Consider the following 24,531-nt stretch of genomic DNA (forward strand, 5'->3'; position numbering starts at 1 on the left):
ACGTAAACATTATTACTCTTAACTTTACTAATTTAACTTAAACGTACCTTTTGGAATTTCTTCAAGTAGCTAGCTTGCTAGTTAGTGGTCAACAGTTGTATTTTCGTTGAGAAGTCTCAGGTTACGGGCGAACGGAAGTGAAGTTAACCTGCTACGCGGAAAGGCGGAAGTTAGATGACGTCATCGTGAAAAGGGCCTATTGGAGCGGGAACAGAACTGGCCTGTCTCAGGGAATGTTGTTGCTGGGAGGGACGGCGTGTGTTTGCAGAGTAAACGTTCTACATGGAAACAGCACGGTAGCGAGAAGTGTCATTGAATGTTCCATTGGAAATATGTGTCTACCAGGATGAATTAAATTAGTACACCGTTTGGATTAAGCACTTGTACAACATGGTGAGTTTTGGTTAAACAAGACGCGACTTTTTAGCTAAATAACTAACGTCGCCAGTTAACGACTTCCCAGGCCGCGGCAGGGTTCGAGTCTTGCTGAGTCTTGCCACCATGTTTACATCCTTGCTTTCGCCAGACAACTTTGTCAACACAACTGGAAGCTAGACTACAAACGTCTCTAAAATCGCGAACAAATTGAATGTCGTGACATTTGCTGATAAGGGAAAAATGACAAGTAGCTAGCTAACTATTAAAGTAAGCGTTCTAACTAACCTTAGTTAGCTACATTTAAAATGTACCTGTTTGTTGTGCATCTAGCTAAAGAGGCTAACGGTGCGTTGGCCAGCTAACTAGCTGGCTAACGGTGCGTTGGCCAGCTAACTAGCTACAATCTGCGCTGCTAGTTGCTAACTACCTAACCAGCCACTTGACGAATGCAAATTATTTACAGATTAAAAAACAACAACATTTAGACAGTTATGCACACCAACATATGTAATATAACGATATTGGAGCCCTTTTGTTGGTGAAATGGTGCCTGACACTGTTAGGCTAACGTTATGCATTTGCTGGCAGCTAGCTAAACTTGCCAATCAATCTCTCACTGGAAACGGTAGTAGTAGATGGCCTAGGAGCTAGTAGTAACGTTAACTTGGTTACAACTTTTTAATGTGTCAACAGCAAATGTTTCTAACGCGTTTTCTGTAAGTTGTTTAAGATGTGTCAAGTTGGCATATTCACTTTAACAGCAGTTACGTTACGGTCCCAAAAACTACCATAAAATAAAAATGCCTACTTCCTGTAATTTAGCTAGCTAGAACAAGGCCTAATTACTGTAATTTAGCCAGCTAAATAAATTACAGGAAGTTGGCCTTTTTATTATTTTAAGGTAGTTTTGGGGACTGTAACTGCTGTTAAAGTGAATATGCCAACTTGACACATCTTTGTCACAAACCATGGTGTTTGAGACAAGGTAAGCTTAGTCTCAAACACCAAAGTAAGCTTTCGGCCCAGGGGCAGACCTTGAAGTGGCGGGTTTCTGCCAGTTTTCTCACCTAACGGCCAGGGTTTCACACCCAACTCAATGGGGTTCTTTATTAGATAAGGCTCCCTGGGGTACTTGTATCTTGAAAGTGAATTTATGTGACCTTGCTGTACTATCCATTTGTTATCTATTGTGACTGCTCAGCCAAATGCCAGTGTCATAAACGTTTACAAGTTTGTATCACTAAATACATTTCTACAGATATGATTTAGGTGGCCAATGCTGCTCATTGATGAAGTGGATGTGTGTCAGCAGAACCAAGTAGTTATTTGTCCTCAAAGGAGTACGTTCTTGCATGTTGGATGTCAAATGTTCACAAGGGCAGTAGACGAGGTCTAGCAACACTCTCGTCTTGCCCCTTGTAGATGAGCACATGCCGTTGGTGCACGTCAGTGGGCGACGATGTTGCAAAACTGCTCCAGAGGTACTGTGCTGGGAATCTGTTAGCAGAGGATGAGAAGGCACTCAACAAGGACCTCAGGTACTGCCTGGAGTGTGTGGTAGTGTACCACAGGGCGAAAGAGGAGTTGCCTGGACTGCACAGGGTAAGGAGGAACCATGTATGGTTTGTGGTCGATTCATCCACATTGCTGAGTATTAAAATAAGACCATAATATGGATAGGCAGGTGTGTGATCACAAATAAAATCACGTACTTGAAAAACTGTTGCCAGTGTCCACATACTTTCTGTACGATTGATCGACTCCTTTCCTCACCACAACCCCTCTAATCTCTCTTGCTCTCTCTCCCACTCTCACAAAACTCTCTCTCACACACACACACACAGAGGCTATGGGAGTTGGAGACGTCCAGGCTCCTGGGCAACTTCTCTAATGCAGCAAAGAAGGCACGGCCGTCTAAGGACCTCAGCTATGTAGAAGAGGACGGCCGGGAAATCGCAGTGCCTCATATCAGCCCCGCCGAGTACGAGGACAGTCTTCGGGTTCCCCTGTCAGAGGTCCTCAAATACCCCTACCTGCTGGCACAACCCGAATTGAGTAAGCACTCATTTTCTTTTCAATTTAGGTGATGGATATCCTATAAAAGCCCCCAAACCAAATTTAGGAATGAAGCATGCTTGATTAAGTCCTGGACTGTGCTCTTGGTGGGTTTAAATTGTTCCGATTTTCTATTTTCCAGGTGAAATGTGTGTTGAGGCAATATGTAAGATGGAGGAATATAACTCCTTCCAGGTGTTGGATAAATATCCAGGGATCTACCTCCTCCTCGTCCACCCCAACGAGACGGTAATAACTTAAATGCTGAATTGTTACAAATACAAAAAACAAATGGAGACTTTTATGGTTCGATGGTAATTAAATAAAAAATAAATGTTGTATATCTAACACGTCTTTATATTTGTTAAAGAGCTTATTAAGGCTCTCGTCTGTCTGGCATGGTCACAAACGCTTCTGTAAGTCTACTGTCATCACTTCTGCTGTTATTTATTCTTTCAGATTAGGCGGTGGGCAATTGGTGCTGCCAGGTCTTTAGGGAAGGTGGACCGAGACGACTTTTATGAACTTCAGGACATCTTCTCCTGCATGTTCTGCAATGTCGAGCTGCGAATCCCCCAGAACTTCCCAGACATGGATACCTCCTATGATCCTACGACTAAGATGACATGGCTGCAACCGCATCTTTACGATTCAAAAAATGACAAAAACTACTGGTTGGGTATGTTTCTTTGCCCTGTGTTCCCATTTGGGGTCTTCCAGACATTTCTCCAAGAGAGTGTATGTTTTTTGTGAAACAACTGATGTGCTCGAGGGTAAGTTAACCATTTCTGAAGCGCAAATAAATACTATACCCGTTATATGATCCACAGCAGTGTTTTATACACTGAACAAAAAATATTAACGCAACAGTTCATATAAGGAAATCAGTCAATTGAAATAAATTCATTATGCGCTAATCTATGGATTTCACATGACTGGGAATACAGATATCCATCTGTTGGTCACATATCTTTAAAAAAAGGTAGGGGCGTGGATCAGAACCACTCAGTATCTGGTGTGCCCACCATTTGCCTCATGCAGTGCGACACATCTCCTTCACATGGAGTGGATCAGGCTGTTGATTGTGGCCTGTGGAATGTTGTCCCACTCCTCTTCAATGGCTGTGCGGAGTTGATGGATATTGGCGAGAACTGGAACACGCTGTCGTACATGTCGATCCAGAACATCCCAAACATGCTCGATGGGTGACATGTTTCGTGATGTGACTTACTTTAATGTATGACTGTTATTTATCGAATCACCTAACTATGTTTAATTGCCACTCGATTTAAATTAATAATGTAACAATTAACTCATTAGGAATTTGGGGCACCACAGAAGTTGTTTAATGAGTTAACATGTCCCGAATTAAACTCTTAGAAGATATATATATGTTATATATCGATAACAGTCACTTATCAAATAATTACCTTTTGTCAGTCTCATTCTGAACGTCGCATAATCCTTGAACCTGCAAGAACCCTAACCTTATTGATGAATCAGCAATACACAAATTGGCTTTATTATTTATTTACTAACTAAATAATAACACCTTACAAACACGTTATTGATTACTAACGTAATACAATGAATACAGGTCCCTAGTGGACTGGACTAACATTAGCATGAATGCTTGGGTAGTGGAGGGGTCAGAATGGACGGTAGAGACAGAGATTCAAACTATCGTTGTTATTTTGGAAACAACGCTCACAGTAATCATAATACTTATGCACCCTAATAATCGCTCATTCGGATTAGAAATGCAACATGTATTTACGTGTTGCTGTCCTCTAGTTGAGTTGATGATGTAGGATTCTGGTTTGCCCACCAGAGATCTCAATGTCCTTGGTAGAGTTTCTGGTTGTAGTGGTGGTTAGAATGGATACTTAAGATGTACCAGCGGTTGTCTGAGAGGGATTGTCCTCCTCTCTCGTGTCTTGAGTGAAAGTTCTCTAGACGACTATACATGCCAGCTGCAGACTGAGATGATAAGGTCTAGTGCATTGTCTTCTTCTTCACCTCGTGTAGAGGTTCAGAGTTTCTCAATTTCAAACATGTGGACTCACGTTTTCTGGTCTTTCTAGTCTAACCATTTTGTAACGTTTAGCTCACGCTTCACGTCTGCTGGTCTGTAGTGTTTCAACCATTTCAAGCCGTGGGGCTTGCTGGTCTGGTGAATTTCGTCACAAGGCTTTTTATGCTCTTGGGGTAAAAGGGGTGTTCCATCATGTTTGTGCTCATCTTGGCGTGGCCACTGACTCAGAACAAATCAATATGGAAAACAATCATCTCATCTAGAATGCTGAATTCACATTATCTTCACAAAAGTATTATTATACTTAATAATTTGTTTTATACAACCATTAGATGCAAACCCCATAACTGGGAAGTGTACGCCCCCAGAGATACAGTTATGTTGTTCCACCATCTTTAATGACATCACAACAAAGTAACACATTTGACATGATTGTTCTTTAAGTCCCCACCAACCATTTCCCACGTTCTTTTAAGTAGGAATATTGTTTCATTATCCACTTTTGGTTGTTGGAGTCTTGGCGGGAAGACTTCCTTTGTCTCACAGAGAAATTCCCTCTCCCAATACTGCATGGCACGGAAAATAAAGTTTCTGCAAGGAATTTACGACCGGTCATAAAACTGGCCCCCAGGAAAGGGGGTGTTCAAACCTTTACCTAGCCGGAATCTTTGATACTCAGTCATGACACATGTCTGGTGAGTATGCAGGCCATGGAAGAACTGGGACATTTTCAGCTTCCAGGAATTGTGTACATATCCTTGCAACATGGGGCCGTGCATTATCATGCTAAAACATGACGTAATGGCGGCGGATGAATGGCACGACAATGGGCCTCAGGATCTTGTCCCGGTATCTCTGTGCATTCAAATTGCCATCGATAAAATGCAATTGTGTTCGTTGTCCGTAGCTTATGCCTGCCCACACCATAGCCCCACCGCCACCATGAGGCACTCTGTTTACAAAGTTGACATCAGCAAACTGCTCACATGACTCCTTTCATGCTATCTGCTCGGAGAGTTGAAACCGGGAATCATCTGTGCAAAGTACACTTCTCCAGCGTGCCAGTGGCCATCGAAGGTGAGAATTTCCCCAATGAAGTCGAATACGACAGGTCAAGCAAGACCTGTCCGGGTGGCTGGTCTCAGACGATCCCGGAGGTGAAGAAGCCGGATGTGGAGGTCCAGGGCTGGCGCGTTTACATGTGGTCTGCGGTTGTGAGGCCGGTTGGTCGTACTGCCAAATTCTCTAAAAATACGTTGGAGGCGGCTTATGGTAGAGAAATTAACCTTAAATTCTCTGATAACGGCTCTGGTGGACATTAATGTAGTCAGCATGCCAATTGCACGCTCCTTCAACTTGAGATATCTGTGGCATTGTGTTGTGTAACAAAACTGCACATTTTAGTTGCCTTTTATTGTCCCCAGCACAAAGTACACCTGTGTAATGATCATGCTATTTAATCAGATTCTTGATAGGCCACACCTGTCAGGTGGATGGATTATTCTGGCAAAGGAGAAATGCTCACTAACAGGGATGTAAACAAATTTGTGCACAAAATTTGAGAGAAATACGCTTTATGTGCGTAAGGAAAATGTTTGATATTTTATTACAGCTCATGAAACATGGGACCAACACTTTACATGTTGCAGTTATATTTTTGTTCAGTATAGATTTGAGTAACAGAATGTGAATAGAGAACTTGTTAATGAGCAACGCAGTCAATATTAAGCATCACAGTTTATGCCCTCTCTCCCCTCCCCCAGGCATCTGTATGCTTTTGACACAGCTGGATGCCCAGGCTATGGACTCACTGTTCCTGGGGCCAGACAAACAGGCCAACATACTGCACTGTATCCTTAACGCCATGGACCGTGGCATGGAGGGTAAAGGAATAGATACTTTATATCTTCTGCCTGTCTCAATGTTTTTCTATTTCCATCGTGCCAACTGAACATGAAGCTGGTCAGTAGAGCTAATTTGCTGTCTACAGCTTCCTCTTTGAGAATAAAACATTAAAATGTTTAAAATTAAACCTTTTATTTAACCAGGAAAATACCCTTGTTGTTAGAAACCTCCTTTTGCAAGGGGGACCTGGCAAGAGGTCAGCAGGAAGAAGTCTGCGTGTACATACAATTCATTCAAAATAATTGCAATGGTCAATGACATTTTCTTCTATCAGAGCTTTAAAGACACAGTGATACCCTCTACAGTTTGTTGGTCTTTTGTAGTTTGTTCCAAGACCAAAGAGTGTTATAGTATTTTTTCCCCCCCCACATTTCAGTTCTTGCCCTAGGAACTGTGAAGGAGAGCACTGACTGCGAGCATAGGCTGTGGAATTGTGATTTTTAGTTGGGAGCAAAGATATGTAGGGAGTAGCCCAAGCACTGCCTTGTACCAGTGTTTAAGCCTTCTGGAAGGGAGGGCCACTTCACCATGTTGTGTATTTCACAGTAATGAGTGAGTGGTCTTGCATTAGTGATGAACCTAAGCAGTCCTTGATACACTGCATCCAGCACCTTAAGTGTACTGGTGGAGGCTCGCATGTAAATGATGTCACCATAGTCCAACACCGATAAAAATGTACCTTCCACAAGAGCCTTCCTAACTGACATAGCTAATAATGTGTGAACATTTATTTCCCCAGATGAAGAACCATCCAAGGAGATGGATCCCTTTTGGCCAGTCTTGCAGTGTTTTATGGTGATCTTGGATTGTTTGGGCTCTAGGATTTGGGGTCCGATTGAGCCAACCCAAGCCTTCCAGGCCATCACAGGAAGACCAAGCTATTCTGCAGAGCTCGAGAGCATCAAACAACAAACCATGATGTACGTTTCACTATTTATCTAGCCTTGAATTCTTTCATATTGTTATTTCTTAGAAGTTAAGCATATGGTTGATACTATTCTTCTTTTGCTCTGAAGATCAAGGGTTAAAACGGAAACTACATGTGATGATGACATGGTGACCTGCAGTCAGATGGTTTATGACAGTAACACCAAAGTGAGCAAGGTATATTATTAGTTGTACTCAATTCCTCTAATATGTAGATCTGTGGTTAGCGTTCAAATGTGTTTTAAGTCAGCACTTGAAGCTTTCCCAAAACATGACCTTTTTAGAGTAAAAAACACAATGCAGAACAACAAACTGCTTAACAAGCTCTTCTCATACTCAAGCTATTCTCCCTGATCTTTCTTACAGAAGGATTCCAAGCTTGTTTCATGTGCTACCAGTCAAGAGCGTCCACGAGTCAGGGACAGTGTTGAGGTTATTTATTGCAAACAGTCTTAATAGGAATAAAACATTATTAACCCAACCTCAGAGTGAAACAGTAAAAAATGTAGGGTACATCTGTGTGCGGTGGCCTTTAGTTTGGAGGTACACATGGTTTTATTGAATGTCATATTACAAAATATTACTAATGTAGTACTCCTGAGTGGCGCAGTGGTCTAAGGCGCTGCATCGCAGTGCTAACTGTGCCACTAGAGATCCTGTTTCGAATCCAGGCTCTGTCGTAGCCGGCCGCGACCGGGAGACTCATGGGCGGCGGACAATTGGCCCAGCGTCATCCAGGGTAGGGGAGGGAATGGCCGGCAGGGATGTAGCTCAGTTGATAGAGCATGGCGTTTGCAACGCCAGGGTTGTGGGTTCGATTCCCACGGGGGGCCAGTATAAAAAAAAATATATGTATTCACTAACTGTAAGTCGCTCTGGATAAGAGCGTCTGCTAAATGACTAAAATGTAAATGTAAAATACATTGAGTTGGTAGAAGGTATGTTAACTTCCTATGCATTTCTCTAATCTTATGTAATACCATGTTATGTATTACTATTTATTTTATTTTATTTTGTAGGAAAAGGGTAGCAGACGCTCACATGGTGCAGATAGCAGTGTGGTCTATGAGGAAATGAGTTCTCTGGTCAACCTCCTGCATTCAGAAATGGGCCAGGCATTGCGTGTGCACGACAGCACATTTCTCTGGTTCATCCCCTTTGTGAAGTCTGTTATGGACCTCGATGAACGCAGTGTCATATACATTAATGAGGTTGTCCACTACCTGTGTGGGGAGATCAGCACAGACCTCCTGAAGCGCCAGGTTCGCATATGTGACAAGGTCACGGAGTTCTTCACCCTTATTCTCGTCCATATCATCGATTTGCACCTGGGGAGTGGCCGCATGAATATGCTCTATTACTGCGCTCCCAAGTGGGTGGGCGTGTTGGTGAAATGTGCAACCCTGCCTGGTGATGCTTTTGTCCACACCTCGGAAGGTTCAGTGTCTCACTCTGTGTCTTCCACATCCTCTTTGAGGGTCAGTGCACCCCGAAAGGCCTCTACTAGCAGGGCTGTTCCACAGTCATGCACGCATATCATCCGGTCCCTGCTGAAGGAAGGGAGCAGGCTGAACCCCAACAGTAAGTGCAAGCACTTCCTGAACCGACTGAACAAGCACCTCAGAGAAGGGCCCCAGAGGGAGTGGAAGCTGATTAGGCTGGAGATTCAGGGGCTTCAGATCTGTCTGAAGGACTATGTCAAGACGATGATGAACAGGCCAACCACAAGTACTCCTCCACCCGAACAGCTGAACATTGATGCAGGGCCTGTGGCACCAACCACACCACCACTTCAGTCAAGCAATGACACCTCGGGATCTAGCGGCTTAGCTGAATTTAACCATCCTATAAAACGGGAAGGGTTGTGGGATTATGTCGACGGCAGTACATCTGGTGGTAGGGATTCTAATGCAGTTCAGAGGGGGAGGGACATAGACCTAGCGTTGCTGAAAAAGGAGCCCCTAACCCCTGAAGAGGAGGAGGAGTATGTAGAGCCGACTAATGATTCAAGACCAACCCAAGAGAAGTTCTCTTCCTTGAGGGCAGATCCAGAGAAAATACAGGTGATCAAATCCAGACTTGGCCAGCTTATGACCAAGAAGTCCAACTCTGAGATAGATGAGACCTCTGTAGGGCTCAGTGAATTCGGTAAAGAGAAACCTCAAAATCTGTTCACCAGCTGTAGAGATGAGGCATCCAACTACCAAGGCATTAGCAGAGACCCTCCATGCCCCCAAGAATCTGTTGACAATGAGCAGGTGGACAATGTGCCCCTCTCTGTTTTAAAAAGTAATCTTAAAGGAAGAGTAGGCTCCAAATCTTCACAAGATCGGAGTAAAGGATACACTAGACAATTTGACCGACAACGATCACCACCAAAGCCTCCTTCAGACGTCATTGTTATATCTGATGACGAGGCTACATTAGATGTTGGTAGAGCAAGAGGAACTCAGTCTTTTTCTGAAACGTCACAAATTAAAAATGAACCGGATACCTCCGACCAGAATCACAGTACCTGGCGTGATTACGACGGAAACATGAGTGAATCTCAGGTGTTTGAGTTTGAAACACAGGAATATATGGCGTCTGCCTGGTCCAACAGAGATTCAGAAAGTAACATGCCACCCGAAAAGTCCAAAGAAGATAGCCCTGTCAGACATCTTTTGAGTCCAACTTTAAGAGAGCCTTTATCAACCTGGGAATGTGATACACAACCTATCTATGACGAGGATATTGAAAGAGCCTGTAAGCAGGTTGAGAAGGAGCTTGAGAAGCCTAAGACCCCACCACAAGGGCTCAAAAGGGCCATCGTTGTCAAAAAAAGAAAGATTCTTGTTGATCCAAAACCATTGGCCTCCAAGTGCCTGAGCAAGAAACCTACCGTGGTAGAAAAACTAATCAAAGAGCCTGTGAAGGATGCTCCCCATGCAGTCACACCGCCATTGAGAAAAAGCAGTTCAACAGTACGTTCAAACAGACTAGAAACCGAGACACCTTCTTCCTTAACCACATCAGCCATCTCACACAAAACGTCATTAACTCCAGCCATTGTCCCTCCTAAAAAAGTCAGAAAAGCCGCAGAGCCTGTGTCCATAGCAGAGAAGCTTGGCCTTAAGAAGAAGGAGCGAAAGGCCTTTAATCTCTCCCAGCAATCGCATGACACTGTTGATGAGCTGAGGCGCCACGGCGCTACAGTCAATGTCCTACAGGCCAAGCAGCCTACCCGACACACCAAGAGGTCAAAGGTGACCTCCCCTCAGAAGGGAGTGGTCAATGCGAGTAACAAGAAGCTGCTAGCCGCACCGTTCTTCAGGCAGAGCAAGCAGGCTTCGGGAGCAGGAACCTCTGCAAAGGCAGAGCCAATGAAGAGAAATCCTAAAAAGATTGACGAGAATCAAAGACCCAGTTTTGTTACAGAGGAGGACGATGAAGACGAGGACCTGCAGTGTTCCCAGCTAGATCCTGCCCGCCATGAGGAACAGCTGACGTTCAATCGCAGCTCTCAAAGAGCCAATGAGAACAAACCAGCATCATCCAATACAGTGAGGAGTGTGTCGTCCAACATGGACAGGCAGATATCTCCATACTTTCAGAGGAATGATGTCATACCTGGACCTTCTGGTCAAGTTCCCAAAAGCAATGAGGAAGGTGACGGTTATGATGCAGACTGTATGTACCTCACCCAAATGGAGCCAACTGACATGGAGATGTGCTCGCAGATGGAGGAAGAAGAAGAATTCTTCTACACGCAGCGGGACCCTGTAGACATGGACATTGACTCGGACAGCCAGATGCCCTTTGAGGAAAAAGGAGGGTCTTCAGACTGGACACTGCCTAATCAGGCAGACGAAGGGCAAGAGGCTCCACTTGTCCCACAGACCTTTAAGAAACCGGCTACTCCGCCACCCTCGCGCTCTAGCTTGGCTCAGGACGATGATCGCTTGTTCCTGAAACCAGGAATGTCCCCTATGTCGGTTAAAAAGGCCAAGCCGTCCACCACCAAGATCTATGCAACCTCAAGCTCCAGGAGTGCCTCCTTGGTGCAAGAAATGGAGAGGACTGCCAATGCTCATTTTTTGGCTTCTTCTACCCCTGCTGGAAGAGGTAGGCCTGCCCGGCCAGTTGTGCCAGGCCGGCCAGTCGTGCCTGCACGAAGTCCCTGTGTACTAAAACCACCTCCTCATCCAGATGTCGGTCAGTCTCTCCAACTGAATCGACTCTTATACAGACCCATCACACCACAACTACCACCTAAACCCATTCCACCAAAACAACCACCACCCAGATCCGAACAAAACCTCCCCCGTCCACCTGGCCAGCCCCTCCGCCCTATCCAGCACAGCAACATAGGTTCCACCCCCCAGCCCTCCACTTCCAAGACCTACCCCAGGCCTGACGCCCCTTTCCAAAGGCAGATACCCAACCCGGAGGTTGTCATCAGATTTGACCCCAACTACCTGATTCAACACATCCTGAAATGGACATTTGATATGTTCAGCAACTACAAGCAGTTTGGTTTACCCTCTGAGGTATGTGAGTTACCGCTGGAAACAGTAGGCTTCAGCTTCAGCTCTTATGATGAATACTACAAGACTTTTTACCCCCTGCTTCTCACCAACACTTTTGAGGAGGTGAGTAGTCAATTTGTTACCAAATAATTGTAACTCATTTAGGTGTGAATTCTGTTCTGCTATGGTGCATTTAGGCTCTAGGCAACTGAAAAGGATGGTCAATCTAGCATTACAAAGAGCATTGACATTTTGACTAAAGTTAGAGTTGTAAGTAATGAGTCACAAAGCAGTTTAATGGCCGTCTCTTGGAGTCGATCTCTTCTATTAAAGTCAAATTCCCTTCTCTCATCAAAGCTTGCAGGTGAATGGCTAAAGAACAAGGAATCAGGAAAGGTTGTCACTCAGAATTTAAAAGTTGTCGCAAATGAGTACAGCCACAGTGTTTGGAATGTCAGTTTTACAGGTAAGCTTACTGAAGGAACCCATTTTTTTTATATTGCTTACTCTAACCATTTAAAAACAACAATGCGTGAAGCTTGCACTAGAATCTACATACTGTAAACATTGATACAATTTATGTTTTTGTATCAGATTTCTATTTAATTGTGATGTTGTTCCAATGCTGATCCACGTAACATAATTATTTTTGTCAGCGAGCATTACTGCCAGTGATGTCTCCCGTCAGATGTACCCTAGGGAGGATGACCTGGTCATTCTGTGGCTGCCCCAGAATACAGGTGCTTACTCACGGCATGAGCAGGGCTTCTTGGATCCCCAAGAACATTTTGGCTATGTACAGAGATCCAATATCTGCAACGGAGGTGTGGGTGAGTACATTTGTGTGTAGGAGGCCAGGAAGTGATGGGCTTACATTAAGAGGGAAGGGGATTGTATTGCTATGGGAAGACAAGTTGAATAGAAATATCCTCAACATACAGTACCAGTCAAAAGTTTTGGCACACCTACTCATTCAAGGGTTTTTCTTTATTTTTACTATTGTCTACATTGTAGAATAATAGTGAAGACAAAAACTATGAAATAGCACATATGGAATCATGTAGTAACCAAAAAATATATTTTGATTTCTTTAACATTTTAAATGAGATTCTTCAAAGTAGCCACCCTTTGCCTTGACAACTTTGCACACTCTTGGCATTCTCTCAACCAGCTTAATGAGGTAGTCACATGGAATGCATTTCAATTAACAGGTGTGCTTTGTTAATTTGTGGAATTACTTTCCTTCTTAATGCGTTTGAGCCAATCAGTTGTGTTGTGACATGGTAGGGGTGGTATACAGAAGATAGCCCTATTTGGTAAGAGACCAAGTCCATATTATGGGAAGAACAGCTCAAATAAGCAAAGAGAAACAACAGTCCATCATTACTTAAGACAAATACAGAACATTTCAAGAACTTTGAAAGTTTCTTCAAGTGCGGTCGCAAAAACCATCAAGCGCTATGATGAAACTGGCTCCCATGAGGACCGCCACAGGAATGGAAGATCCAGAGTTACCTCTGCTGCAGAGGATAAGTTCATTAGAGTTACCAGCCTCAGAAATTGTAGCCCAAATAAATGCTTCACAGAGTTCAAGTAACAGTCACATCTCAACATCAACTGTTCAGAGGAGACTGCGTGAATCAGGCCTTCATGGTCGAATTGCTGCAAAGAAACCACTACTAAAGGACACCTATAAGAAGAAGATACTTGCTTGGGCCAAGAAACACGAGCAATGGACATTAGACCGGTGGGAAGTGTCCTTTGGTCTGGAGTCCAAATTGGAGATTTTTGGTTCCAACCGCCGTGAATTAAAAAAAACTGTGTGGGTGAACGGATGATCTCTGCATGTGTATTTCCCACCGTAAAACATGGAGGATGAGGTGTGGGGGTGCTTTACTGGTGACACTGTCTGTGATTTATTTAGAATTCAAGGCACACTTAACGAGCATGGCTACCACAGTATTCTGCAGCGATACGTCATCCAATCTGTTTTGGACTTAGTGGGACTATCATTTGTTTTTCAACAGGACAGTGACCCAACACACCTCCAGGCTGTGTAAGGGCTATTTGACCAAGAAGGAGAGTGATGGAGTGCTGTATCAGATGACCTGGCCTTCAAAATACCCCGATCTCTACCCAATTTACATTTACATTACATTTTAGTCATTTAGCAGACGCTCTTATCCAGAGCGACTTACAGGAGCAATTAGGGTTAAGTGCCTTGCTCAAGGGCACATCGACAGATTTTTCACCTAGTCGGCTCTGGGATTAGAACCAGCGACCTTTCGGTTACTGGCACAACACTCTTACCCACTAAGCTACCTGCCGCCCCCAATTTGAGATGGTTTGGGATGAGTCGGAGTGCAGAGTGAAGGAAAAGCAGCCAACAAGTGCTCAGCATATGTGGGAACTCCTTCAAGACTTTTGGAAAAGTATTCCAGTTGAAGCTTGTTGAGAGAATGCCAAGAGTGTGCAAAGCTGTCAAGGCAAAGGGTGGCTATTTTGAAGAATCTCAAATATAAAATATATTTTGATTTGTTTAACACTTTTTTTGGTTACTACATGATTCCATATGTTATCATTGTTTTGATGTCTACACTATTATTCTACAATGTAGAAAATAGTAAAAATAAAGAACCCTTGAATGAGTAGGTGTGTCCAAACTTTTGACTGGTACTGTGTGTGTGTGTGTAATGAGAGCCATTTTTCCTTTCACTATAATGGGGAACCTGTTTTTTGCTGTCAATTCCTACAAGTGCAGTGGTCAACCTTGAACTTCCGTAGCTTCAATTAGAGGGGCCAGTCATTTTACCCGTAGGGGTATTCTACAAAGGAGAATCAATGTTAGATTGCTAACTTTGATAAGCACCCACCAATAACTTGATTTGATGATTCATTTAAAAAAGCTAACATGTATTTTTCGTTTGTTAAATCAGTTAGCCCATTCCCATTTCAAGCTTATCTTTCTATAAAATATGAAGTCATATCAGAATATTTAGTCAACTAAGCTGGCTAACTCATTTTATCCTGCTTTATAGTATACCCCTCTGGACCATTTTGAAGGTAGTTTTGCAAGCCATTGCTAAGTAGCGTTAACTCTGGGAGACTTCCAGTCATTGCGCTAACTTCCTTCAAACTGCGCACAGAGACATAAAAATGGTATCCATGACTGTATCTGACTGGGCAAGTAGAAAAAGGGCTTAATTGCCACAATCACGGACTATCCCTTTAAAGAGGATAGCTGATAGGAAAAACATGACGTAACTTCAGAGTTACCTCTGTCCATGCATCCTCATCATACAGTGAGGGGGAAAAAGTATTTGATCCCCTGCTGATTTTGTACGTTTGCCCACTGACAAAGACATGATCAGTCTATAATTTTAATGGTAGGTTTATTTGAACAGTGATAGACAGAATAACAACAAAAAAATCAAGAAAAACACATGTCAAAAATGTTTATAAATTGATTTGCATTTGAATGAGGGAAATAAATATTTGACCCCTCTGCAAAACATGACTTAGTACTTGGTGGCAAAACCCTTGTTGGCAATCACAGAGGTCAGACGTTTCTTTTAGTTGGCCACCAGGTTTACACACATCTCAGGAGGGATTTTGTCCCACTCCTCTTTGCAGATCTTCTCCAAGTCATTAAGGTTTTGAGGCTGACGTTTGGCAACTCGAACCTTCAGCTCCCTCCACAGATTTTCTATGGGATTAAGGTCTGGAGACTGGCTAGGCCACTCCAGGACCTTAATGTGCTTCTTCTTGAGCCACTCCTTTGTTGCCTTGGCCATGTGTTTTGGGTCATTGTCATGCTGGAATACCCATCCATGACCCATTTTCAATGCCCTGGCTGAGGGAAGGAGGTTCTCACCTAAGATTTGACGGTACATGGCCCCGTCCATCGTCCCTTTGATGCGGTGAAGTTGTCCTGTCCCCTTAGCAGAAAAACACCCCCAAAGCATAATGTTTCCACCTCCATGTTTGACGGTGAGGATGTTGTTCTTGGGGTCATAGGCAGCATTCTTCCTCCTCCGAACACGGCGAGTTGAGTTGATGGCAAAGAGCTCGATTTTGGTCTCATCTGACCCCAACACTTTCACCCAGTTCTCCTCTGAATTATTCAGATGTTCATTGGCAAACTTCAGACGGCCCTGTATATGTGCTTTCTTGAGCAAGGGGACCTTGTGGGCGCTGCAGGATTTCAGTCCTTCACGGCATAGTGTGTTACCAATTGTTTTCTTGGTGACTATGGTCCCAGCTGCCTTGAGATCATTGACAAGATCCTCCCGTGTAGTTCTGGGATGATTCCTCACCGTTCTCATGATCATTACAACTCCACGAGGTGAGATCTTGCATGGAGCCCCAGGCCGAGGGAGATTGGCAGTTATTTTGTGTTTCTTCCTTTTGCGAATAATCGCACCAACTGTTGTCACCTTCTCACCAAGCTGCTTGGCGATGGTCTTGTAGCCCATTCCAGCCTTGTGTAGGTCTACAATCTTGTCCCTGACATCCTTGGAGAGCTCTTTGGTCTTGGCCATGGTGGAGAGCTTGGAATCTGATTGATTGCTTCTGTGGACAGGTGTCTTTTATACAGGTAACAAACTGAGATTAGGAGCACTCCCTTTAAGAGTGTGCTCCTAATCTCAGCTCGTTACCTGTATAAAAGACACCTGGGAGCCAGAAATCTTTCTGATTGAGATGGTGTCAAATACTTATTTCCCTCATTAAAATGCAAATCAATTTATAACATTTTTGACATGCGTTTTTCTGGATTTTTTTGTTATTCTGTCTCACTGTTCAAATAAACCTACCATTTAAAATTATAAACTGATCATTTCTTTGTCAGTGAGCAAACATACAAAATCAGCAGGGGATCAAATACTTTTTTCCCTCACTGTATATATGCATTTATAAACTGGGTGGTTCGAGCCCTGAATGCTGATTGGCTGACAGCCGTGGTATATCAGACCGTATACCACAGGTATGACAACCTTTATTTTTACTGCTCTAATTACATTGGTAACCAGTTTATAATAGCAATAAGGCACCTTGTGGGTTTGTGATATATGGCCAATTCACCACGGCTAAGGGCTGTTCTTATGCGCAACGCAATGCGAACAGCCCTTAGCGGTGGTATGTTGGCCATATACCACACCCCCTCGGGCCTTATTGCTTAATTATCCATTGTATTATTTTACTATATTGCATTACTTGTAATACAAAACGGTATTGTTTTACTGTTAAGTGTGTTGATTTCATTTTAAATGCACTTTATCTAAAGCTTGGTGTGATGTATTTCTCTTCAGGCCAGTGCCCAACTCTGAACCTGATGATAAAGACCCTGGGGAATGTGATGTTGGCGAACAAGCAGGCAGTGCGCTGTGATGTGGTGGGCTCCCTGGTCAGCACCATGAGGGTTTTCAGGGCAATCTGGCAGCTCAATGGCAGCTCTATGCTCAAGCCCATCCTGGCCCCACAGGTCTCCTACTTCCAACCTGGCCCGGAGGTCATCCCCAGCCTCAACCTGCCTGTAAGAAACACCCGTTTCCCCCCCCCCCCCCCCCCCCCCCCCCATTTTATAATATGCATTTGAAAAGGGTTTAAAAGTGAAGTTATTCCTTTGTGGAACTATTGGATAACAAAGGATTTGTGACTTGACTTGTAAATGTGACATGGCCAATTGTAAATGTTTAATTTCAGGTGGCCCTTTTCATGTGTGAAAATGGCCTTGTATACATGTAAACAGTATGTCTGTATGATGTGTTTGGCCCAGGGTTACAACCCAGACCAGGTGAGGGCGGTGAGAACCGGTATGTCTGTTATCAGGAACCAGCAACTCACCCCAAAAATCTGCCTGATACACGGACCCCCAGGAACGGGAAAGAGCAAAACCATTGTGGGCCTGCTGCAAAAGCTGTTCTCTGAGGTACGCTGTTTGCCTTGTTTCTGGACATTGTTTTGTCGTACAACCCTGGGCTAAGGTCATTAGACACAAGGGGAGACATTTTCAAAAACAAAAATGAGTTTCTTTTGCTCTAGTGTTCTGTAGTGTGTATTTTCTCAGCTCGCTCCATTTTCTTTCCTATTGAACAACCTTGGCTTAAAGGCATTGTGAAATTCAAACTTTCATATAATTCCCTGTTCTCCTCTCATAACCATCTCCAGGGAGTACAGAGTATGGCTCCTCCAGTGAACAGGCAAGCTAAACCTCGCCGCACGCGGGTCCTCCTGTGCGCCCCGTCCAACGCCGCCATCGACAATCTGATGAAGAAGATTATCCTGGTCTTCAAAGAGAAGTGCAAGAACATCCAGGGTATGCTACCTCAACTATGGAAATACTCAATGAATTGGTGAACTGTGAATAGATGGAAAAATTAAATGGGTTAAAAGTTACAAGGCAATTCAACCACAAATGATTGTTTCACGGAACTGATATGGTGAAGTTGACATTGTCCTGGATGGCTTTCTTAAAGGTAACTGTGGGGACATCAATCTGGTGAGGCTCGGGAACGACAGGACCATCTCCAAGAATCTGAAACCTTTTAGCCTGGACAGTCAGGTGATAAACAAAACACGTGAGTCTGGAGAGTGTACGCGGGCACAAAAACGCACACACCTCCCTCCCTCCCTCAAATCACCTCATAAAAAGCACACTCATGTGTTTTGTCAATTTTCTCCTGCAGAAAAGGCCCTGATGTCACAGGACTCAGACGTCCACAGACGCATAGCGCAGCTGGATGAGAACATAGACAAGATCTCCAAGATGTTGCCCAAACTGCAGAAGAATGAGGAAATGGTACATACAGTGGGGAGAACAAGTATTTGATACACTGCCGATTTTGCAGGTTTTCCTACTTACAAAGCATGTAGAGGTCTGTAATTTTTATCATAGGTACACTTCAACTGTGAGAGACGGAATCTAAAACAAAAATCCAGAAAATCACATTGTATGATTTTTAAGTAATTAATTTGCATTTTATTGCATGACATAAGTATTTGATACATCAGAAAAGCAGAACTTAATATTTGGTACAGAAACCTTTGTTTGCAATTACAGAGATCATACATTTCCTGTAGGTCTTGACCAGGTTTGCACACACTGCAGCAGGGATTTTGGCCCACTCCTCCATACAGACCTTCTCCAGATCCTTCAGGTTTCGGGGCTGTCACTGGGCAATACGGACTTTCAGCTCCCTCCAAAGATTTTCTATTGGTTTCAGGTCTGGAGACTGGCTAGGCCACTCCAGGACCTTGAGATGCTTCTTACGGAGCCACTCCTTAGTTGCCCTGGCTGTGTGTTTCGGGTCGTTGTCATGCTGGAAGACCCAGCCATGACCCATCTTCAATGTTCTTACTGAGGGAAGGAGGTTGTTGGCCAAGATCTTGTGATACATGGCCCCATCCATCCTCCCCTCAATACGGTGCAGTCATCCTGTCCCCTTTGCAGAAAAGCATCCCCAAAGAATGATGTTTCCACCTCCATGCTTCACGGTTGGGATGGTGCTCTTGGGGTTGTACTCATCCTTCTTCTTCCTCCAAACACGGCGAGTGGAGTTTAGACCAAAAAGCTATATTTTTGTCTTATCAGACCACATGACCTTCTCCCATTCCTCCTCTGGATCATCCAGATGGTCATTGGCAAACTTCAGACGGGCCTGGACATGCGCTGGCTTGAGCAGGGGGCCTTGCGTGAGCTGCAGGATTTTAATCCATGACGGCGTAGTGTGTTACTAATGGTTTTCTTTGAGACTGTGGTCCCAGCTCTCTTCAGGTCATTGACCAGGTCCTGCCGTGTAGTTCTGGGCTGATCCCCCACCTTCCTCATGATCATTGATGCCCCACGAGGTGAGATCTTGCATGGAGCCCCAGACCGAGGGTGATTGACCGTCATCTTGAACTTCTTCCATTTTCTAATAATTGCGCCAACAGTTGTTGCCTTCTCACCAAGCTGCTTGCCTATTGTCCTGTAGCCCATCCCAGTCTTGTGCAGGTCTACAATTTTATCCCTGATGTCCTTACACAGCTCTCTGGTCTTGGCCATTGTGGAGAGGTTGGAGTCTGTTTGATTGAGTGTGTGGACATGTGTCTTTTATACAGGTAACGAGTTCAAACAGGTGCAGTTAATACAGGTAATGAGTGGAGAACAGGAGGGCTTCTTAAAGAAAAACTAACAGGTCTGTGAGAGCTGGAATTCTTACTGGTTGGTAGGTGATCAAATACTTATGTCATGCAATAAAATGCAAATTAATTACTTAAAAATCATACAATGTGATTTTCTGGATTTTTGTTTTAAATTCTGTTTCTCACAGTTGAAGTGTACCTATGATAAAAATTACAGACCTCTACATGCTTTGTAAGTAGGAAAACCTGCAAAATCGGCAGTGTATCAAATACTTGTTCTCCCCACTGTACATGCTTCCCCCAGCAGAGGCTGCCAGAAGGCTGGTCACACACCTACAGTTACCCAAACTACCCAAAGCTAATTTCATACACTGTGGGCTCTTACTTTAATTATGGGCTTCTGTTCAGACATGCGGTTACAGTCGGCATGGGTTCGAATCCTGCCCTTTGACTCACCCTCTTTCAATCTCCCTCGTCTTTCCAACACTTAACTATCTCTTCAATAAAGCTTAGAAATTGCTAAAGTAGTGGGATTGCCCCACTCCTTAAAGAAATACCTTTAAAAAGATGGGATAGCATGCCGACATGTTTTTAATTTTTCAGAGTTGTTTTTCATGTTTAGTCTTTTCCTTCATTTGCTGGTGTGTAGTACCATGAGCTGGCAGAGCAGAAGTCCAGACTGCTCCAAGAGAGAAAGACACTCGGCTACCAGCTCAAACAGGTAAAGCCCTCTATCACATGACCATTATATACATAGATGATGTTAGCAACGTTGTCATGTGTATAAGGGCTCATTAGATGAGAGGAGAGTTATTATTATTCAGGATGGATTAGAGAAAAGAGAGAGGAAAAAAAACAGCTTTGAGGGGAAAGAAGTCTAATTAGAAATGCTTCTTTCTCTCATTACTCGCTTGCTTTCTCTTCTCTTTCTGTCAAACTCATTCTCTACACTTTTCTCTCTTCCTCCCACTATCAGTCTCGCAGTAGGAAGCAGGAGACCCAGGCCCGGGTACTGCAGGATGCCCATGTGGTCTGCTGCACCCTGAGCTCCAGCGGCAGCACCGTCCTGGAGTCGGCCTTTCGGCGCCTGGGACACAAGCCATTTAGCTGCGTCATCGTGGACGAGGTCAGAATTTGGAGCGCCTATACTTTGGCTGCATTTCAATAGTTGTTCCATCTACCCAAGTGGTCCTGGAGGTGCACGGTGTGCAAGCTTTTGTTCCGGCCCTGTGCTGTAACACACCTGATTCACCAAAGTGATTGCTTGGTTGAATAAGATGTGTTGGTACTGGGTTGGAATAGCTAAAGCGTTGTGGAACCCAGGATCAAGATTGATAAAACCTTGTTTTGCACATTTTGATTGTACTCTCTTGGGGGATTTTCACACTTGGTCCCTATCAGACAATTTTTGTGAAATCAGTGTGGTGCGCTTACATTTTTATGCAGGAACTAAGACCCCTCAAAAGATCCCCCGAACTGAAGAGGTGGTTTGAGTTCGGTTCGCTTGAAGTCTGTGGTCCTGTTCCCTTTTTTGGTGCAATGTGAACACAAAGCTCTCCAGGTTCACTTGTCATTATTCCCACACCACACTAGGCTACTGCAACATCCATAACCTGCCATAACAACTTACATTGGTGCCACAAATGAGAGAAGATGATGTGCAGGTTTGCAGAAAAAAAACGTGTGCCGTTGTTGGACATTGATTAGTGATTGTCAAGGAATCACAGAGATGCCAAAATATGTGTGGAGGCTACAAAAGAGCTTCATAGGCTAGTTATCCGATTTATGGGGTTTGAATAATGTGAGAAGACTACAACATATTTGGTGAGAATCACAACATGAGGTACAAAATCAATGCAAGCTCTTAAAGGGGCAGTAGCCTACGTTGGTAGTACAATTTTCAATTTCAGCATTATTTAATCTGTAGTTATGCTTCTGCTATTTATCCTCTTACCTATAATATTTACATGTAAATATTATCTTGATTATAATTGTTTTATCTTTTAACTAAATGCAATCTATTAGCTTCCAAAATGTAAGTAGGTATATCCCTGGCTGTTCAATAACATGTTCTGATGGAATGGCTGATATAGTATAATTACCAAGAGTGCATTGAGTAAATGTTGGAAAAAGGTCTTGGTTCCTTTCTAAGCATAGCAATGTGAATGCAAAGAGGATTTGGTCCACAAAATAGTTGAAGTGAACTGGCAGAGTTCTCATTTAAAGGCAAGGGCAGTGTGAATTCAAAGATAACGGAGTTCTTTTGGGGGTTTTTTTCACCCCTGAGTTCACTTTAAAGAGGACTGAGATTGGTTATTTTAAACAGGACTATACAGGGCTCTACAATGTGACCATTTTACGTGAATATGTGCCTAAAAATAAATGTGCGAACTGAAAAAGTAAAGTATGAGCACATGTGCGAGTTGTGATTTATAGCACCAAATAAATTGCTGCTGTAGCTATTTTCAAAGTATTTCTGCCGTTTTTGTTTCCTAGTTGGTAGCTAATCGCACAAAGAACTATGAATTCCCATATAGCTATCCCCACAAGCGCAGCAACAGTGCCTGTTGGTGGGCTATGCACACTGGGAGTGAAGTGCTGTAAGATTCATTTTTTAGACGCGCGCAGGCATAGAAGTTGGTAGAATTTACCGCAAAGTCTGCTAAAGTGTTAGTTTGAGCTTGCTCAACTGCTAGTGAAGAGACACGTCGGATAATCTCATCTCTCTGACAGACATGCAGTCGTACTGTTACCACGGTAATGTCCCGCCCCTTGAAGGGTTAGCTGAAAATGTCTCACCTAAGAGACTCAAATATTTGAGGGTACATTGTCCTTGATTGAGCATGGAACACTCCAAAAACCTTTTTATTCATGAACGTTTAGTCATTTTCTTATCATTAAAACACTCTTGTGCTCCTAAATGTTTCAATTTAGTAGCATGTGCTACTTGTAAAAAAAGAAAATGTCAGCATAAAGCCCTGCTATATCTGAAAACACCCTCACACTGTCTCAGTATGAATGTGAGGAACAAAGAGCCTTTATTTATTTCAAGACATTTCTTTGTGTGGTGCAGGCAGGGCAGGCCACCGAGACGGAGACTCTTATCCCAATGCTCTACCAGTGCAATGCCCTCATCCTGGTGGGAGACCCCCATCAGCTGCCACCTACGGTTATCTCCCAGGTACTGCAGCTCTCACTTTCACTACCTGAAAATACACCTGCAAGAGATTCTTACTCATGTGAATCTTTCTTTCAACACTTCTCAGTTCAATGATTCTGACTGACGGTGAAACATTAACTGTGTATTTTCATTGTGTTCCCCTGGCTGTTTGTTTATATATTTAAATGTTTAGTGTTAGGTAGATTAAGTGTTCCATTTAATGCTATGATCTATCTTCTGTCAGACAGCGAAGGAGTTGAAGTATGGCCAGTCCCTGATGGCTCGGCTGGTGACCAACCTGGATCACTACTGTAAGGAGAACAAGATGCCCAGCCCTGTGGTCTTCCTTAGCTACCAGTACCGCATGCACCCCGACATCTGCGAGTTCCCCTCCAAGCACATCTACCGCAAGGCCCTTAAAACTGACAAGTAGGTTCCTCTTGCCGCCCACTCCTTTTCAACATACTGACTTGATTCAGTAGGAATGAATGGTGTTGTTTTCATGTTCCTAAAGCTGGAGAGATTTTGAACAAATATTTAATTACCACGTAGTGCACCTGTCATTGAACACAATTTATGTTTGAGTGTATTGGTGTACACAGTGCCGCATTTATTAAAGGCGTCTGTTCCTATTTCTGAAGTAAATAAATTGTTTAAATGTAAATTATATGTTAATAGAAGGGTCCAGACACTTCTTGTGGTCCTCTGTAGCTCAATTGGTAGAGTATGGCGCTTGTAACACCATGGTAGTGGGTTCGATCCCAGGGACCACCCATACGTAAAAATGTATGCACACGACTGTGTCGCTTTGGATAAAAGCGTCTGCTAAATGGCTTATTATTATTTATTATTATTATTATTATTATTATTATAATCTTTTTTTGTGTGAGCGATCTGGTGTGTTTTTGAGAAACTTACCCCAGCCGCGATTCACTTACTCATTGTGCAGTATCAGGGCACGCAAAATACATTTTTGAAACGGACACGCTCTCAGTATAGTGATGTAGGCCTTCATGTACACATGAAATTGTCTTTCCGAACTTTATCCGCAATGTTATATTCCACTTCTACCAGCTGTGCTGCACGGGCTTTGTCAGTGTACTATAGGGACAGCCTCGGCCTACACAGCTGTGTGGGGAAACAGCCAAAATTGATTATAACCAATGTTCCCTCTATAAAAAATAAAAAAAAGCGCTGAGCAAATTTCAGCGTGTGTTTACTGTGAACACTGAGGCTGTACCCGCTTTGTTAGTTTTAACAGTGGCCAAGTAGGCTACTGTGGCTATTTGATTATAATGTAGGCCTATCAGTGTGGCCTACCATAAACAATGGAGAAAATGCATCCCATAACATTTTAATATGGAAATAGCTGTTCTATCATTCAGCCTACTGTAGCAGCCAATGTGTGGTGTTCAATGTAGGCCTACATTCCATGAGAC

General features: G+C 43.5%; 1 protein-coding gene across 1 annotated transcript in view; it reads left to right on the forward strand.

Moving 5' to 3' along the window:
• Positions 1-244: 244 nt before the first annotated feature.
• The window catches only part of LOC311127992 (putative helicase senataxin), a 30,300-nt gene continuing 6,013 nt past the window's right edge, over positions 245-24,531 (forward strand). The window contains exons 1-20 of the mRNA XM_084159915.1: positions 245-393; positions 1,801-1,980; positions 2,223-2,433; positions 2,576-2,682; positions 2,893-3,112; positions 6,232-6,351; positions 7,113-7,293; positions 7,390-7,477; positions 8,320-11,931; positions 12,166-12,274; positions 12,465-12,638; positions 17,118-17,341; positions 17,585-17,737; positions 17,977-18,124; positions 18,285-18,386; positions 18,495-18,607; positions 20,582-20,653; positions 20,909-21,058; positions 23,006-23,113; positions 23,337-23,521. Of these exons, the coding sequence (XP_084016041.1) occupies positions 391-393; positions 1,801-1,980; positions 2,223-2,433; positions 2,576-2,682; positions 2,893-3,112; positions 6,232-6,351; positions 7,113-7,293; positions 7,390-7,477; positions 8,320-11,931; positions 12,166-12,274; positions 12,465-12,638; positions 17,118-17,341; positions 17,585-17,737; positions 17,977-18,124; positions 18,285-18,386; positions 18,495-18,607; positions 20,582-20,653; positions 20,909-21,058; positions 23,006-23,113; positions 23,337-23,521 (6,260 nt within the window). The 5' untranslated portion in view covers positions 245-390. The remainder of the gene's footprint in view (positions 394-1,800; positions 1,981-2,222; positions 2,434-2,575; positions 2,683-2,892; positions 3,113-6,231; positions 6,352-7,112; positions 7,294-7,389; positions 7,478-8,319; positions 11,932-12,165; positions 12,275-12,464; positions 12,639-17,117; positions 17,342-17,584; positions 17,738-17,976; positions 18,125-18,284; positions 18,387-18,494; positions 18,608-20,581; positions 20,654-20,908; positions 21,059-23,005; positions 23,114-23,336; positions 23,522-24,531) is intronic.

This window comes from Coregonus lavaretus (assembly GCF_964263955.1).
Source record: "Coregonus lavaretus genome assembly, chromosome: 4".
Classification (NCBI taxonomy): Eukaryota; Metazoa; Chordata; class Actinopteri; order Salmoniformes; family Salmonidae; genus Coregonus; species Coregonus lavaretus.